Source organism: Vigna umbellata, chromosome 7, assembly GCF_029865625.1.
Source record: "Vigna umbellata cultivar VRB3 chromosome 7, Vumbellata_1.0, whole genome shotgun sequence".
NCBI lineage: Eukaryota > Viridiplantae > Streptophyta > Magnoliopsida > Fabales > Fabaceae > Vigna > Vigna umbellata.
This window is the reverse complement of record NC_142171.1, coordinates 38,181,278-38,199,404: the sequence shown is the minus strand read 5'-3', so window position 1 is coordinate 38,199,404 and position 18,127 is coordinate 38,181,278. Positions and strand designations below refer to the sequence as shown.

The window sequence follows — 18,127 nt, the reverse complement described above, 5'->3', positions numbered from 1 at the left end:
ATAATTTAATATATTTATATTAGGTCTTCATTCAATCAAGTCCTAAAAGTCAATGGCATCAAAATCGCTAACAAAACAATGACCAGGCATGCTTATGAAGTAGTTTTTAAAATAACAATTTGGTGATATGGAATTTAGTTTTTTTTTTTTAAAAAATGGTGAATATTTGATAAAAGAGGATAATCTGATAAGGTTTCAATCAGCAAAATTAGGGATTGGTTTGTGGTTCAATCAACAAAATTAGGGATTGAAGATTTAGCAAGATTGGAAGTGAAAGAATTCGTCGTTGTTGGAGCAGATTCGTCGGAATCAAAAAGCTGTTAGCATTGAAGGTGACTTTCAATTCTTCCATTGCGGTTTAGAGTTTTTTGTTCAGTATTTTTTTGTCGTGATGTATTGTAGTCTTTTCTTTTAAGTAACATGATGTTGGGGTATTAGGTGTTTAAATGTTAGGGTAAGAGGTGTTTAAATTTTAATCAAAAAATAATTAAACTATTATTAGTTTAGAATGTTGGGTACATACAATGAAACACGTAAAAGGAAGACCTCACCACTACCACAACTTCAAAGTCTTCACCACACTATCATTTAACGATTAATTAAAATGTAGATCTAAAACGAGAAAAGAGAATACTTCACTGAGTCTTCAAGCAAAATCAACAAGTTCCAAACTTCGTAGAGTCTTCATTAGGGGTGGCAAAAATATCTACAGACACATATATCTGTGGGTAAAATCCGTTATGAATAAAATCCATTATAGATAATTACTGTTTGTGGATATTTATTATTCGTAAGTAACGGATATTTATTGGATAAAGATAATATACTTGATCTGTTATCCGCAAAAATAATAAAAAAAATTAATTTATATATTTTTTAATTAAATTTAATTAAAAATAAAATAAAATAATATTTTATTAAGTTAAATTTAATTAAAATTAAAATTTAATTTATATTTAATTTAATTTAATTTATATTATTTTTTTTTAATTTTATTTTAAAAATTATACAATATTTTTTTATTTTTTTTTAAAAATATCTGCGGGTATTCATGAATTTTAAAATACTCACGATTATTTTTTAAACAAATATCTACATGAGTAATGCATATAATTTTATCTTATAGGTTAAATTACGATTAGACATTATCCATATCCGATTGGACCCATTATCATCCTGTTTCGCACACCATTCCATAATTTTAAAACCTTTTTTGTACGAAAAATTTCATGGTGAAATAACCACGAAATTCAAGAAATCAAAAACGCGTTTTGAGGCATTTTATAAGCTACCTACAAAACAGGTAAAATGCAACCTTGCACGGTGTTATCAACTGCAGTTTGAATTCTTATCATATTTTTTCCAATGTCCGACACCTCCTATACCTCGACTCCCACCAACCATTCTGACTTTCCGGCGGGAATTGTAATTCCCATTATAATAGGTAGGATTTAAACTGTCATTTTCTGTTTTATATTGGTTTATTTGCAAGACCTTTCTGTTATGACTGAACGCTCTAATGATCTTAATGCAGTTGTCATTATTGTGAAGATTGGTATTTGCTTTTGGGTATTTGGTGAATGCAAAAAAAGATATCAGGTCAATGGTGGTTTTAAACAAACAGGAACACCAGATAAACAATTTATGACACTCACTATGGATAAATTTCTAAATGATATGGAAAGGGAGAAGCCAATCAGGTTCACTGATCAGCAGCTAAGGATTGCAACTGATAATTACTCTTATCACTTGGGGTCAGGAGGTTTTGGGTCTGTTTATAAAGGAAGTTTTAGTAATGGAACCATTATAGCTGTGAAAGTTCTACTTGGGAGTTCTGACAAAAGAATTGATGAACAGTTTATGGCAGAAGTGGGTACCATTGGTAAAGTTCATCATTTCAATCTAGTTCGTCTATATGGGTTTTGCTTCGAAAGACACTTGAGAGCACTGGTTTACGAGTACATGGTGAATGGCCCGCTTGAGAAGTACCTATTTCATGAAAGCACCTTCTTATCATTCGAAAAGCTCCATGAGATCGCAATCGGTACAGCAAGAGGGATTGCTTACTTGCATGAAGAGTGCCAACAGAGAATAATCCACTATGATATCAAACCAGGAAATATTCTCTTGGATAGGAACTTTTGTCCTAAAGTTGCTGATTTTGGTTTGGCCAAGCTTTGCAACAGGGACCATACTCATATAACCATGACTGGGGGTAGGGGCACTCCTGGTTATGCTGCACCTGAACTTTGGTTGCCTTTTCCTGTAACTCACAAGTGTGATGTTTACAGCTTTGGCATGCTGTTATTTGAAATCATTGGCAGAAGGAAAAACCATAACATTAACCTTCCAGAAAGTCAGGTTTGGTTTCCAATGTGGGCTTGGGAAAAATTTGCTGCTGAAAAAGTGGAGGAGTTGATAACTTCTTGTGGGATAGACGACAAAGATAGGGAGATTGCAGAAAGAATCGTTAAAGTAGCTTTATCATGTGTTCAGTATAGGCCAGAAGCAAGACCTATAATGAGTGTTGTGGTGAAAATGTTGGAAGGTTCTGTTGAAGTTCCAAACCCTCCAAACCCATTTCAGTATCTGATTGGTTGGGTTCCACCAACTCCTGATACTGACACAAATATCAGTTCTGACTCGTCAGCATTGGTAACCAAATCTGTCCCTGTACTTGCCACACATGCTATCACTTACGAGATTGAATTAGCGTCTGTATAAATTTGTTGTGTTAATCCATCTGTACGTTCAATATGTGACATTTATTTTTTTCATTTTACATTTATGAGTTCATCAAATGTAACCAAGTGAATTGTATCTATATATTTCAAATAAGCAATTGAATAATTATTTTAGTTTTACAATTATTATTAATATAGGGAAAAACGAAGGATAATCAAATTTGAAATTTGAATTTCAAATAAATAGATAAGGCAAGGGTTGAGAATATTTACTTTATATCTTTTTTTTAATTAAATTTTTGAAAAAAAATTTACTTTTAGAATACTCTTTTGTATAAAGATAAAAAGGTATTTATTTATTGTTTAGACTTAGAAAATTAAGATTTAGATATTGTTCATATTTGACATTCTAAAATAAGAAGCTACTTCACATATAGTATATTTTCTTATATATATATATATATATATATATATATATATATATATATTATATTTCTAAAATCCTATAAATTCCAATAGTGGTGTCTAAGAGTCATTGATAGAAGCACTCTAAGTTCACAAAAGGTTGGGGAAGTGAATGCATAAGTAAAAAAAAATCTCATTTTGAACAAACTAAACTTTCACATAATTGGTATTGTTTATATTTATGTCTTTCTAATGTTTGTAATTTACTTTTATAATTAGTGTTTGTTATAGTTTGATTATCTTGATATCTGATTCATTAAATATTTAAAAATATCTTGTGATTTAGAAACAAAACAAGAACAACAAAAATGAAGCTTGTATCGTGAGAATGAATTAGGTTTAAGATCATTTCATAATGCTCCTTTTGACGGGTCAAATGGGGATTGAGCACATGAAGGGGGTTCTTGGATAGTGTTCAACAAGCTGAAGAGCGAATTAAGGAAGCGTTAAATATTTCTATATTTTTTATCGATACTATTTTGGATACAAAATATTGGCAAGTAAGAAGATAACAAGAATGTTAATAGAATGATGAAAGTCAAAGTTCGTGTTTCAAAATTTATTAACTATAGTTAGATTCAGATAACGCGGGTTTGATTTATGTAGTCAACACACTATGAAACGAATTTATGTTGTCTACACTGTGAAGCGACACAAAAGGAAGACTTCACTGCTACCACAAATTCATAATCTTCAACATCATTTATTGATTGATTAATATAGTTCCCACACCATTTCAGAACATCAATTTCCATATATAAAACGACAAAAGAGAAGACTTCATCGAGTCTTCCGTATAATGCATTACTACCACATTATATAGAGTTTTAATGGGTATGGGAATTTGCTGCGGAAATTTCTTCGAAATTCACTAAAACCGTGTTTATTTTGACCTTTGTGGTGCGTGGTTAATATATATTACAAAGTACTCAGTTTCACAAAACAAATAATAAACTGGGAATTACAGAATTCCACTAGTTTATCTTTTATTCCACTACGTCACTTAGTGTAACATATTCAATTCTTATCTATATTACCCAATGTCAGAGACTATCATCATCACCGGAGGTATGATTTTAACTAACCAAATCTATTTGGTTTGAATTCATCTTCGGTATTCTGATTTTGTTTTTTGATGGTTTAGTGGTGAAGTTTGACTTACTTAACAGTGCTATAATGTACTGCAGGTATATCCTTTGTGATACTTTGTGTTATTATATGGCTACGGCCAAAGTGTAATTGTGTTCAAGACTCAAAATTTATGACACTCACCATGAATAAATTTCTGAACGAGATGGAAAAGGAGAAGGTAATCATGTTTACAGAACAACACCTAAGAATTGCAACGGATAACTATTCTTACTTGATGGGGTCAGGAGGTTTTGGAAAAGTCTACAAGGGAATTTTTAGTGATGGATACCATAAGTGTGACATCCCCAAAATATACTACATGCATATATAATAAAGGCATCATTCAGTTATAATATTGGAAAGCAGTTAGAGACATATAACAGACTATATTGGTTACAGTCATCCAAAATAAAATCAGAGTTAGTTTCTTAAACATAAAGGACCACTGTGAATTATCATCAGAATAATACTACTAATCAAGATCCTAGACATACTAAGCTGCAACATCACTGTCTTCCCGCGCGCTTGCTCCACAGACACCTCCTCTTCATCTGCTCACATCCAATTTTGGATGATCATTGCAAAAGAAAACATACCCAAATAAAGCACGAACACACAAACAAGGGTGAGCTAGTTTTACAAGCAATCATACTATATTAGAGTAAACAATTCATCAAATAAATACTTTAAGCCAAGCAAGTTAAATCATACAAAGAAACATGTCATAAACTAGACTTGACTCGTCCGGACTTAGAATGATTGCCGAGCTATGACGGGTCATGCACTCGTGGTGGCTTATGAAACTTGGGTTCCCCACCCTACCACACTCACGAGGTTAGCTTGTTCTGGGCCTTGAGGCATACTGGGAGCCCCCAAGACTAAGACCTCTTGCTACTCCTCACCACATGGTTCAATCCGTAGCCGTGAAGGTTCTGCATGCAATTTCTGAAGAGAGAATAGAGGAGCAGTTTATGGCTGAAGTAGGAACAATAGGAAAAATTCATCATTTCAATCTGGTTCGACTCTACGGGTTTTCTTTGGAGAAAAACTTCACCGCACTGGTTTATGAGTACATGGGGAATGGTTCTCTTGACAAGTTTTTGTTTAAACCAGAAAATGCCCTAGGTTTTGAAAAGCTTTATGAGATTGCAATTGGGACAGCCAAAGGCATTTCTTACTTGCATGAAGAGTGTCAACAAAGAATCATCCACTACGACATCAAACCCGGAAATATTCTCTTGGATAGAAACAGTTGCTGATTTTGGCTTAGCCAAACTATGCAACAGAGAAAATACTCACATTACCATGACTAAGGGTAGAGGCACTCCTGGTTATGCTGCACCAGAGCTTTGGTTGCCAAATTTTCCCGTAACTCAAAAATGTGATGTTTACAGCTTCGGGATGCTGTTATTTGAAATCCTTGGAAGGAGAAGAAACTTTGAGATTGACCTTGCTGAGAGCCAGGAGTGGTTTCCAATGTGGATTTGGAAAAAAGTGGAGGCTGAAGAAGCAGAAGAATTGATGGTAGCATGTGGGATAAATGATCAAAATAAAGAGACTGCTGAAAGAATGATGAAGGTAGCTCTGTCATGTGTTCAGTATAAGCAAGAATCAAGACCTGTAATGAGTGTTGTGGTGAAAATGTTAGAAGGTTCAGTTGTAATTCCAAAACCTCTAAACCCTTTTCCGCACCTTGTTCATGAGATTCTTCCACTACCAGAATCTGGCAACACTAATACAAGTAGTACTGTTCCAGGCTTTTCAGGGATGGTAACAGAATCCAGCCATGAACCTTCTTCTCTTGTTGTGACTAAGTTCGAGACTGAATCAGCCTCTACCTAAATCTTAATTCAATTACACAAGATCAATCAGTACAAGTTGTTGGTAATGTGGCAACTTTTTGTTTTTTCTTGAACAGTAAGGCTTTGACTAAGTCAAAGATTTTCGGTTCACTTAGTTTAATAGCATCTGGCATTATTTGTTTCTCTTTTTCTTAAGATACAACTACTTTAGAGACATTAGAAGCAGAAATAAGTCCATTGGAATTGGTTGAAAAGTCAGAAACATTAGCAAACAGTAAGAAATTGTCAGCAATTTGTAGAAATGAATGTGGTGTATATTTGAAGTACGATTGAAAGGATGAAGATAGGGATATTGTGAGGGTTAAACAATCACTGACAGAGAAAGAAAGAAATTTGAGGGGGAAGTGGAAAACAAGTCATTAGAGTGATATTTCAACTCATTAAACACAACATGAATAGAAACAATAATAATACTTTGACACAGTTTTTATTGATACGGTATGAGACCCATTTTTACTGAATTTATAGATCATCACAGTATACAATTTTAAAATTTAATGACTCAAATGAATGTTTTTGCCACGTTAGGGTGTCAAGGTACCGCTAGCTTTGTGAGAACTTGAATATCCTAAACTTAAACACTCATGATACTTAAAATCTAGTTTGTGTTTATTATAGGGTGAAGAAAAGAATAATAAGAGCAACCAAAAATACTCAAAGTTATTACATGGAGACTAGTTAAACAAAACAATAAATGGAAACTTTAAATGGTAATGAGGTATTGGATAATTTGTTCAAATCAAGCTTTTAGAACTGACCCTCTTAACATGGCCTTTGTTATGGTTCAATCATTAAACTCTATGATCCAGGAGTTCAAGTTGCCGACTCTTGTGTGGAACTCATTCCTACATTGTAATAATAACCCCATTTTTAATCTCAATTCGTTTAAATTCGCGAATGACATCGTAAGTAAGAAAATTCAAACACATCAATAAACTCTATCAAAATTAAGACTTTTAATGTATGTTGCATTGCTTTCATTATCCCCGAAATTCAAAGAAAAAACGCGTTTTCTGGCATATGAGGTCAACTACGCGGAATGAGCCGTACACGAAATAGCTTGTGATATTAAATGGCTTACTTACATCAGAGCTGGTCTGAAAGTCACTGTTTCTTATTTCTCTGTCTATCCTTGAATGCTTTTTATATCAAATTTGCAGGCTATTGGAGTTTTCTGCTAATCAAAACTCCATCGTTAAGTTTTCTCTCCAGGCTCATAAGCTTAGAGAATAAACATGAGTTTTCGATTTCCTCCTCCTTCTGACGATTTTAACGATTTTCAGACTCAAGCGCAAAACGAGTTTGACCATTTTATGGAATGGACAGTAATAGCGTCTATAGGTAAGATCATAGCTAAACCTTATGCATTTGTATCGTAAGTCTTAAATTTATTTGTCTCTCAATTTGAAGTAAGTTTATTTTTAGTATCCCTAATCTAAATTTAATGTATCAGTTTTTACAGATTTCGATTATGCACTCTAGAAATTATGAGTGGTTCACATGCATCCTTATCTTCAAATATCCTATCACATTTGTTCTACTCTCTGTAGTATGCATTCATGACGGGTTGAGAAATTACTTAGTTTTGCTTTTGGTTGTGAAATGAGATTGGACCCTCTAATGATTCAGTTCAAGTTCACCTCGATTAAATTTTTAGTGGGACATCTTTAACTTTTTATATTTGAATCTTCAATTCTTTATAATGGAGTGTTAATTTCTGTATATATTTCCTATATATAATAAGAGTCTAAAAGGGCAAATCCTGTGGCAAAGTTCTGGTACAATGAAAAGTTGATAGCCTATACAGAAACATGTTACATATTCTCATTGTCCCACAAGACTTGTGGTTCATTAGAAAAGTTAATGTTGTCTTTTATTTGAATTTTCAGCTTCTGGAGTGGTGGGACTCGTAGCTATTATAGCAATAGTATATGCCATAATTCAATGCTTAAAGAAGGCAGGAGATGCAATTCCCGCATACGCCCAGCTTGGTAGCACAGAGAATGATCATAAAGCATCAAATTCATTTCCTTCAACCAGAGAAATGGAAGTAGTAATAGAACCAGCTTCTACAGTTCAAAATTCGAAAACTGAGTTTGCAACGATGGAAAGATTCCTGAGCAACATCACCAAGGAGAAACCCATCAGATTCTCTCCTGAGGAACTGGATATAATTACATGGAACTACTCAACCATATTGGGTTCAGGTGCTTTTGGGGTTGTCTACAAAGGAATATTGTCCAATGGAGAAGATGTGGCTGTCAAAGTAATCAACAGTTTGGACATGGAAATGGAAGAGCAACTAAAAGCAGAAGTTGGAACCCTAGGAAGAACATACCATGTCAATCTGGTGAGGCTTTATGGCTTCTGCTTTCACCGTGACAAGAGAGCTCTTGTTTATGAGTATGTAGAAAATGGGTCTTTGGACAAGCACTTGTTTGGCAGCAAGAATCAAGACATTGAGTTGGGGAAGCTTCTTGAGATTGCAATTGGAACAGCAAAAGGAATTGCTTATTTACATGAAGAGTGTCAAAAGAGAATAATTCATTATGATATTAAACCAGAGAATGTTCTTCTTGACATGAAGTTGGAACCAAAGGTTGCAGATTTTGGCCTAGCTAAGCTTTGCAGCAGAGAAAATAACGTTTCAGTAAACACACACTTTAGAGGAACAAGGGGATATGCTGCACCAGAAATGTGGAAGCCTTTTCCAGTGACTCACAAGTGTGACGTTTATAGTTTTGGTATTCTCCTGTTTGAAATGGTTGGGAGGAGAAGGCATTTTGATGATAACTACAGAGAATCACAACAGTGGCTTCCACGATGGACATGGGATATGTTTGAGAATAATGAGTTATCTGTGATGCTTTCATTTTGTGGAATTGAGGAGAAAGACAAGGAGAAAGGTGAGAGAATGTCAAAGGTGGCTCTGTGGTGTGTTCAGTATTCACCTGATGATAGACCTCTTATGAGTACTGTCGTGAAGATGCTTGAGGGTGAAATTGAAATTTCTCCACCTCCATTTCCCTTCCAAAACCTGGTGTCTGTTAAGCCAAACCTCACTCAAAAAGAAAGTAGTACTGAAGATTCAGATGCTACCCAGTCATGGGAAACAACTTCAAACCCGGAATATGGCTCCAAAATCAAGCGCAATACATTTGAGATCGAAGAACTTGCTTAGTTGTATCATAACAGTACCCAGATTATTGTACATTCAAAGAGCATTTTTTTAGCTTTGTTGAATTTACAACTACGAGCTACATTCTGCAATAACCCAATTTGTTGCCTAAACTAAAACCTCCAAACTCTGTATCAGTTTTGTCAGTTCATTATGCAGAGGAGGAAGGGAGTGAAAATAGGAATGCGTTAATCATAGTTGCTACTCTTTGTAATCTTTGTTAACACTAACATCCAAATTGAACTGACATACTATAGGAGTAGCGTACCATGACACACTCAATGAATTTTGAGTAGCGGTACCACGAAAAGATTAATAAATTTCATATTCATTTGACACGGTAACGTATCCATTTTAATATTGTTTTAAAATGTGTGGTCCCACATCATGAATTAGAATGAGGATAATTATGTCATTTTGCAGATAAGTTTATTTTTGTTTTCCATTTTAAGATTTCATTTATTTTTGTTTTCCATTTTAAGATTTCATTCACTCACTTTCTGTTATAGATTTAATGAATTGAAAAATATTTTAATTGATAAAAAGGAAAGATTATTATTATTTATATTTATTATTATACTTATATTATTATATTATTTATTATTATTATTTATAACTAGTTTTTTTGTTATTATTTATATGATTGGTAGTATTATTATTTATTTATTTTATTATTATTATTATTTAATTCATTATATTTTATTTTAATCAATTAGATTTATTTGTTTAATAATTATGAAATTAATTTATGATATAAATTATTATAAAAGTAAAAAAGAAAAGAACATACTTTCCCCGCAATTGTTCCCATATGAGAGGGAAAAGTTGAATGAAGAATTTGTTCTTATTTTTCGTAATACGTTGTCTAGTTTTTTCAACTTTCCTTGCATTTCTTAGTTTGCAAAGTCTCTGTTGCCGAAAACAAAGGCAGCATACAAGATCAGATAAAAATGTATTAAGTGCTTTTTCATATTTTTTAAATTTCTTTATATAATGTATTAAAAATTTCTTTATGTAGTAAGAAATATAAAAGGTAATTTTTGTTTGCAATAGATATATTTAATATATTCATTACTAATATTTTTTATGTATAAAATGAGAAATACATATAAACTTACTAAACCATCCTGCTCTATTCTATTATCACCAAAAACAAAAATGAAAAGGACAATGAAACGTATATCAGAAAAGAAATATCTGATAACTTAATGAAGAGATGCAGAAGTTCCATTCTCAGGTAGAGGCCAATTCAATGTCTGGAATGTCATATACAATGCCTGGTTCAGTTACCATGAAAGAAGAACTGGTAGTGATACTTGTATTTACATCAGTTCCGGATGCATGGACAGAAGAATTACCCCTAAAAGTTCCTTCTATCATGTGCTGAAACGGGTTACATGGTTTAGAAATTTCTACTGAACCTTCCAACATTTTCACCACATCACTCATGATTGGCCTTGTTTCTGGCCTATACTGAACACAAAACAAAGCTACCTTCACCATTCTTTCTGCCATTTTCTTATGCCTCTCCTCAATCTTACAAGCATTCATTAACACTTCCAATTCTCCAGCCTCAAATCTTTTCCAAGCCCATACTGGAAACCACTCTTCGCTTTGGGGAAGGTTAATGTCAAGGTTTCTTCTCCTGCCAATGATTTCGAATAACAGCATTCCAAAGCTATAAACATCACACCTGTGAGTCACAGGAAATGGCATCCAAAGCTCAGGTGCAGCATAACCAGGAGTCCCCCTTCCTCCTGTCATTGTTATATGAGTATTGTCCCTGTTGCAGAGTTTAGCTAATCCAAAATCAGCTACTTTTGGATTGAAGTTCTTGTCCAACAGAATATTTCCAGGTTTTATGTCATAGTGGACTATTCTGTGTTCACAATCTTCATGCAAGTATGCAATGCCTCTGGCTGTTCCAACTGCAATCTCATGAAGCTTTTCGTATCCCAGAGTCTTGTTTTCGTGAAACAGATACTTGTCAAGAGATCCATTCCTCATATACTCATAAACCAGTGCTATCAGGTCTTTCTCAAAGCAAAATCCATACAACTTAACAAGGTTGAAATGGTGAACTTTTCCAATTGTACCCACTTCTGCCATAAACTGTTCCTTAATTCTCTTATCAGAATTTGCACGTAGAACCTTCACAGCCACTGTTGTTCCGTCCCTTAAATTTCCTTTATAAACTTCTCCAAAACCTCCTGACCCCAATGATGTAGAATAATTATCTGTTGCAACCCTTAGCAGCTCACCAGTAAACCTGATTGGCTTTTCTCTTTCCATGTTCCTCAAAATATTCTCAATGTGGACAAAGTTCATTTCCAACAATCCATCAGTTTCTCTTTTGGGTGCTTTACAAAAACAAAACAGGCAGAGAATCACGAACCACACCAACAAAACTGCAACACCAACACCTCAGAAATTTAGTGAAAATCAATTAAAACCAATATACAAGAAGAAAACAAATAAATAAATATATATATATATGTATGTATGTATGTATAAATGTATATATCGTGTTTGAATCCTACCAGCTACACCTATGAGACCCCCAGCGTCCATGTTTGATTTATGAGAAAAATCAGATGTGAAAATGAATATATGTAATGATTGTTATCATTCTATATTACAGGGTCCCTATATCCATGGATATTCTATTCTTGATTGAATAAGCTGGCTATCAATCTTAATTACAAGCCGGCTTAAAACTAATATGTTTGAATTGAATAACGACAAACACTATGTTTAGATTTTCCATTTTCCTAGCACCATCCTCCTAGGGTGTTGTTAATTATATATAAAGGTCAAAGGATGAGGAAGTTCATGATTTCCTTTCGTACATACTAATGTCATGTATGGAGTAAACCACATTTTGTTATCCACTCAATTGAGTATTTGACAAGGAACTCCGTGACGGAGAAATCTAAAAGATGACAACGACCAATAAGAGAGTTTATTCTTCATTATTTTTATTTAACATCAATCTGTCGGAAAAGTTTACTTAATCTGTTGCTTCCTAGCAACCCACTTTCCTGAGAAACTCTTTACCACTTCTTGCTTATTACAGAAAACAAGAAGCTATATCATAACAAGCCCTGAAACTTTGTTCGAATTGTCTATAATTTTTTTAATATTGGCATAACAGAAAAACCATAAATCTAAGCAAAGCAAATGATAACCATGCATATGCTGCAGTCCAAGAGCTATACCCAACTTGGCAGGGGAAAATGTGTTTTAATCCAACTTTATCCAACATCTTAACGCTCAAACTGTACTACCTCTACATTAGGCTTGTTGCAGATCCTATATATAATCCTCAGCCATGTTAAGATTGTATTTGGAAATCTTCAAAATTAAGACATACAGTTCAAAAAGTATAAGCACGATTGCTTATAGCATGAAACAACAAAATATACTATAACAAGATTAGAAATAAAATAACTTCAGAATCGAATACAAATTTTGATGTATGCGTAGATAAACATAAGAGGCCCTTTTCTTCTTTGCTTCCCTCAATATACAACTTTTCAACTCCAAATAGTTTAGAGGCAAAAAGAAAAGAGCTTTTCATGACAGAAAAAAAAGGGCACGTATATGTACATGGATACATTTGAAACTAATCAGCACAAATGAAAGTATTTTACTACTCAACTCATCATGTAGCTATAAATAATTTGCATCACACATTGCTAGAGGCTAATTCAATGCCGTACTTCCTCATAATAGGAGTAGCACATACAATGCTGGAGCTTGTTACCATAACAGAAGAACCAGATGAAATACTTGCTGTATTATAGGTCTGTGATATTGGAACTGGATGAGCAATGGTAATCCCACCCATGAAGTGCTGAAAAGGGTTGTCAGGTTCTGGAACTTCCACTGAACCTTCCAGCATTTTCACCACAACACTCATTATTGGCCTTATTTCTGGCCTATACTGAACACACCACAAAGCTATCTTAATCATTCTTTCTGCAATCTTCTTATCTTTCTCCTCTATCCCACAGGCTGTCATCAACTCCCCCAATTGTCCAGTATCAAATTTTTCCCAAACCCATATTGGAAACCACTCTTGGCTTTCAGCAAGTTTAATATCAATGTTTCTTCTTCTGCCTATGATTTCAAACAGCAGCATGCCAAAACTATAAACATCACACTTGGGAGTTATGGGAAAGGGCATCCAAAGCTCAGGTGCAGCATAACCTGGAGTTCCTCTGCCTCCAGTCATGGTTATATGAGTATTGTCCCTGTTGCAGAGTTTGGCTAAACCAAAATCAGCAACTTTAGGATTGAAATTCCTGTCCAAGAGAATATTTCCTGGTTTTATGTCGTAATGGATTATTCTGTGTTGGCACTCCTCATGCAAATAGCAATGCCTCTAGCTGTTCCCACTGCAATCTCATGAAGCTTTTCATATCCTAAGGTCTTCTTTTCGTGGAACAAATACCTATCAAGAGAGCCATTACCCATGTACTCATACACCAGTGCTATCAGGTTTTTTTCAAAGCAAAATCCATAGAGTCTAACAAGATTGAAATGATGAATTCTGCCAATCGTTCCCACTTCTGCCATAAACTGCTCCTCGATTTTCTTGTCTGAAGCCCCTCGCAGAACCTTCACTGCAACAATAGTCCCATTACTGAAAATTCCCTTATAAACTGTTCCAAAACCTCCTGACCCCAACAAGTTAGAGTAGTTATCAGTTGCAATCCTTAGTTGTTGACCAGTGAATCTGATTGGCTTCTCCCTTTCCATGTCGTTAAGAAATTTATTTATAGTCAGAGTCAGAAATTTTGAACCAGAAAATACTGATCTATCATTCTTCTGATTTCTTTTTCTGCACACACAGATCAAAATACCTATCTTCACCAAAATCACCACTGCAAAATGTTAATGTATAATTAGAAATCCTGTGACCAAAGCTCGGAAAACCACCACTGAACATAATTAAATTCGTTGAATAAAAAATACCACCTTTAAAATCTTACCAACTATGATCATAACCTCAATTACTGCAGCAGTTGACATTTGACAAGATAACAATTCAAACTACCAAAGTGGTGTGCAGGAATTGTTTGAAAGAAAGAAACATAGTAGTTAAATTTATATGTAAAATATCATGCATTTATCCACTATAAGACAGTTAACTTTCAAAAATTAATATCGGCCAAAGAACGGAAGCAAGTCACCTGAATTTTATTTAATTTTTATTATGAAAGCTACAATATTTTCATTAATGTCACTGAAGCTACCATTGGCCTTCAAATTCTTTGTTGAGTTTTTGATGTTGACCTTCCCAAATGGACACTAGTAAGTTATCATCAATGAATGTAGTCTTGATTGTTGATTTGGCGAATATTATATGGCTATATAGAATGAGCTTTGTACAAAATTATAGTACAAACAAAATCTCTTAAGACAAATACTACGTTCCAATTTTCTATCATATACCATTCTCCTAGGCTACCTATAATGGGTAATATTCATTTTATGTTTGTGGAATATTCTACTCCACGAAATAACGACATATTAACAGTAACATATGATAAATTATAATTAGCCAGAAGAGATCAGAGCGACTAATGAAGCTTGTTACAAATGTGATGGGTGTATATTTGTATGAGAGAGATGTTATATATATTTTGCAGTTTAACACATGCAAGATATTTGACACTAGTGTTAACCCAAAATCTTAAATCAATAGATTTATTGGTCTTTCATCTTATATAATGTTTAACTTTATCTTTTCTACTTAATGTGAAACTTTGACTCAAATTTAGATTATTGAAAATAATCTCCCCTTAAGGATGAGTCCTTTCATATGGTTTATTTCCCCTCAGTTATGACCTACTTATGCTCTTGTGGTTAAAAGTGATGTCAAATGTCTTATGTGAAATTAAACTCATGTCATATATAAATAATCTCTTCCTAATAACCTCCTCATATAAAAATATAAACACATAAGTGGTATTAGAGTCAATGATTTGGATTAACTGACTTATATAGTTATAACAACAACAATATCATAATGAGGTATAAATATGACCACTTAGATCATTATAACAACAATAACACCATAACCACAAGGGTATAAGTTGGTCATAGTACACCTAAGAAAAAATATACCATATGAAAGGGACTCACATTTAAGGAAAGATTGTAGAAATAAACTAAGTGTGAGTCAAAGTCCTGTTGGATCTATCAAAGAGGGGGTTCACCGGGGAGACACAATACCAATGAAATACGAGTCCAACCATATAAAAGATTGACACCACTCTCTATCCAAAACCTTAAGACAATGGGTTAATGGGTCTTTCACCTTTGTATACTGCTCTACTTTGTCATTTCTATCCAATGTGGCTCCTCATCGAAAAATTGGTGTTCTTTCTTTGCAAATGTTAATTCAATATCTAATTACTAATCAATATTTTTTATTAATAATTGATGTTTAGCCTTGTGTAGCAAGTATCCGTTGGAGTATCACCAACTTGTATTAAAACAGACAAGTTGGACAGTTATAAAGTGAGAATGTTATACATCAATAAACTTTTTGTCTTAACTTTTTCTTTGGATAAAAGACTATGTTGCAAGCTAATGTTATTGGAATGATAAGAACTAAATAAACTGGGAAACTGTTTCAAAGTTTGATTGCTATGATATGTAGGTCAGAGGACATTCATCCATTAGCAGGTTTACTACGAGTTGCCAAAAAATAAATCCTCACATTTGCATGGAGAAAAGGCTAACAGTTTGCTTCACTTGTATACAGACATAGCAGTCCATTCATAAAAAGTTCAGAGGCAAATTGAAAAGAACATTATGGTAAAAAAAACAAAATAGTACACATGAACAGTTATTTTCAACAGAATAAAGAAGAAGAAAGGAAAATATTTTACACATCGCTTAACCTACGAAATGGTCCATCAAGTAGTAGCATGTACAGTGCTATAGTCAGTTACAACAACTGAAGAGCCACCAGTATCTGTTGTGTGAGCAGGGAAATTACCATCCATAAATTGCTGAAATGGGTTCAAAGGTTTTGGAATTTCCACTGAACCTTCCAACATTTTTACCACATCACTCATCAGAGGCCTTGAATGAGGCCTATACTGAACACACGACAGAGCAACATTAACCATTCTCTGAGCTAGCTCCCCATCTTTCTCCTCTATCCCACATGATACTATCAACTCCTCCAACTCTCCACCATCAATTTTTTTCCATACAAACATTGGAAACCACTCTTGACTTTCAACAGCTTCAACATCAAGGTTTCTCCTCCTGCCTATGATTTCAAACAACAACATTCCAAAGCTGTAAACATCACACTTGTGAGTCACAGGAAAATTTGGCATCCAGAGTTCAGGTGCAGCATAACCAGGAGTTCCCCTTCCCCTTGTCATGGTTAGATGAGTATTTTCCCTGTTGCAAAGCTTGGCTAAACCAAAATCAGCCACTTTAGGATTGAAGCTTCCATCCAATAGAATATTTCCTGGTTTGATGTCATAATGTATTATTCTTTGTTGGAACTCTTCATGCAAATAAGCAATGCCTTTGGCTGTTCCAACTGCAACCTCATGAAGCCTTTAAAATCCTATGACATTGTTTTGGTTAAAAAGATACTTGTCAAGAGAACCATTCCCCATGTATTCATAAACCAGTGCTATCAAGTTTCTCTCGAAGCAAAACCCATATAGCCGAACCAGATTGAAGTGATCAATTTTGCCAATTGTTCCCACTTCAGCCATAAACTGCTCCTCGTTTCTCTTGTCTGAACGCCCATGCAGAACCTTCACAGCCACAATGGTTCCATCGCTAAAAACTCCCTTATAGACTGATCCAAAACCTCCTGACCCCAACAAGTAAGAGTAGTTATCAGTTGCAATTCTTAGATGTTGGTCAGTGAACCTGATTGGCTTCTCCCTTTCCATATCATTCAAAAATCTATCCATAGCAAGTGTCATAAATCGTGACTCTGGAGTAAGCACTCCTGGGGCGCATTTGAATTGTAGCCATATCAATATACAGAATAACACAAAAAAGACCCCTGCGATGCGATATTTTAGCAAAGTTCAGTCAGAAACTGTAATCTGTGTGCCAGTATTCAGGCTTAATCAACAAACTAATACACAATAGAAGTATGAAAACAACAACATATCACAAGTTAAACCGATGATGATTATAAGAATGATTGACATGAAAGAAGAGATGAGTTGGGAGGAGTAGAATGATAGAGAGGAACAAGTAAGAAGAAAAAGAAAGAGTAATGTAATTTATGTGCACAAGTCTTGGCATTATTGAAACAAGGAACCACGTGGCCGTTCCACCATTTAGATGTGACGTGATGCCGGCGTATCTTACGAGCTACTTGTTGGGAATCTAACTTTCATCTCACACGTTGGATAAAAATAGAAAGTAGAACAGTATATAAAGATAAAACACCCATTAATTCATTGTCTTAAAATTTTGAGTAGAGAGTAGTGTTCATCCCTTATATAATTAACTCTAATGTTATTGGTGTTTGTGTCAATAGTTTGTCTTGGTGACCGGCTCATATGAGTATAATGAGTATAATGATTTTTATACCGAAAGTCTTTCTAGCAAAAGATATTTTCCGTTAAGATACGACGATCGGAAAGGAAAAGCTATTAGTGATTGTGATTGGTTAGGAATGTTTCGCTCGAGGGAAGTATACCTCGTTTTCTCAAAAGTGAACTTGTATGAAATGGGAAAAAGGGATGGAAGTGGGGAATGACATAGAGGAAGGAAGAATCATTTAAATTCCATGGTCCAGAGTA

The 18,127-nt window shown here is 34.3% G+C and overlaps 2 protein-coding genes and 4 pseudogenes across 2 annotated transcripts; 3 read left to right on the top strand and 3 right to left on the bottom strand.

The window, feature by feature from the left end:
- The first annotated feature begins 1,156 nt into the window (after positions 1-1,156).
- On the top strand, positions 1,157-2,867 carry LOC148195934 (rust resistance kinase Lr10-like). The gene is made up of 2 exons (XM_088094092.1): positions 1,157-1,444; positions 1,535-2,867. The coding sequence occupies exons 1-2, from the start codon at positions 1,366-1,368 to the stop codon at positions 2,722-2,724; spliced, it is 1,269 nt and encodes a 422-aa protein (XP_087950218.1). The 5' UTR covers positions 1,157-1,365; the 3' UTR covers positions 2,725-2,867.
- Positions 2,868-4,104: 1,237 nt separating this feature from the next.
- On the top strand, positions 4,105-6,426 carry LOC148195933 (G-type lectin S-receptor-like serine/threonine-protein kinase At1g34300; annotated as a pseudogene).
- A 753-nt stretch (positions 6,427-7,179) lies between these two features.
- On the top strand, positions 7,180-9,656 carry LOC148195932 (LEAF RUST 10 DISEASE-RESISTANCE LOCUS RECEPTOR-LIKE PROTEIN KINASE-like 2.2). The gene is made up of 2 exons (XM_088095543.1): positions 7,180-7,483; positions 8,032-9,656. The coding sequence occupies exons 1-2, from the start codon at positions 7,378-7,380 to the stop codon at positions 9,321-9,323; spliced, it is 1,398 nt and encodes a 465-aa protein (XP_087951669.1). The 5' UTR covers positions 7,180-7,377; the 3' UTR covers positions 9,324-9,656.
- Positions 9,657-10,504: 848 nt separating this feature from the next.
- Positions 10,505-11,714, bottom strand: LOC148195931 (G-type lectin S-receptor-like serine/threonine-protein kinase At1g34300 pseudogene; annotated as a pseudogene).
- Positions 11,715-12,682: 968 nt separating this feature from the next.
- LOC148195930 (rust resistance kinase Lr10 pseudogene) lies at positions 12,683-14,615 on the bottom strand (annotated as a pseudogene).
- Positions 14,616-16,004: 1,389 nt separating this feature from the next.
- Positions 16,005-17,549, bottom strand: LOC124823761 (rust resistance kinase Lr10 pseudogene; annotated as a pseudogene).
- Between the last annotated feature and the right edge of the window lie 578 nt (positions 17,550-18,127).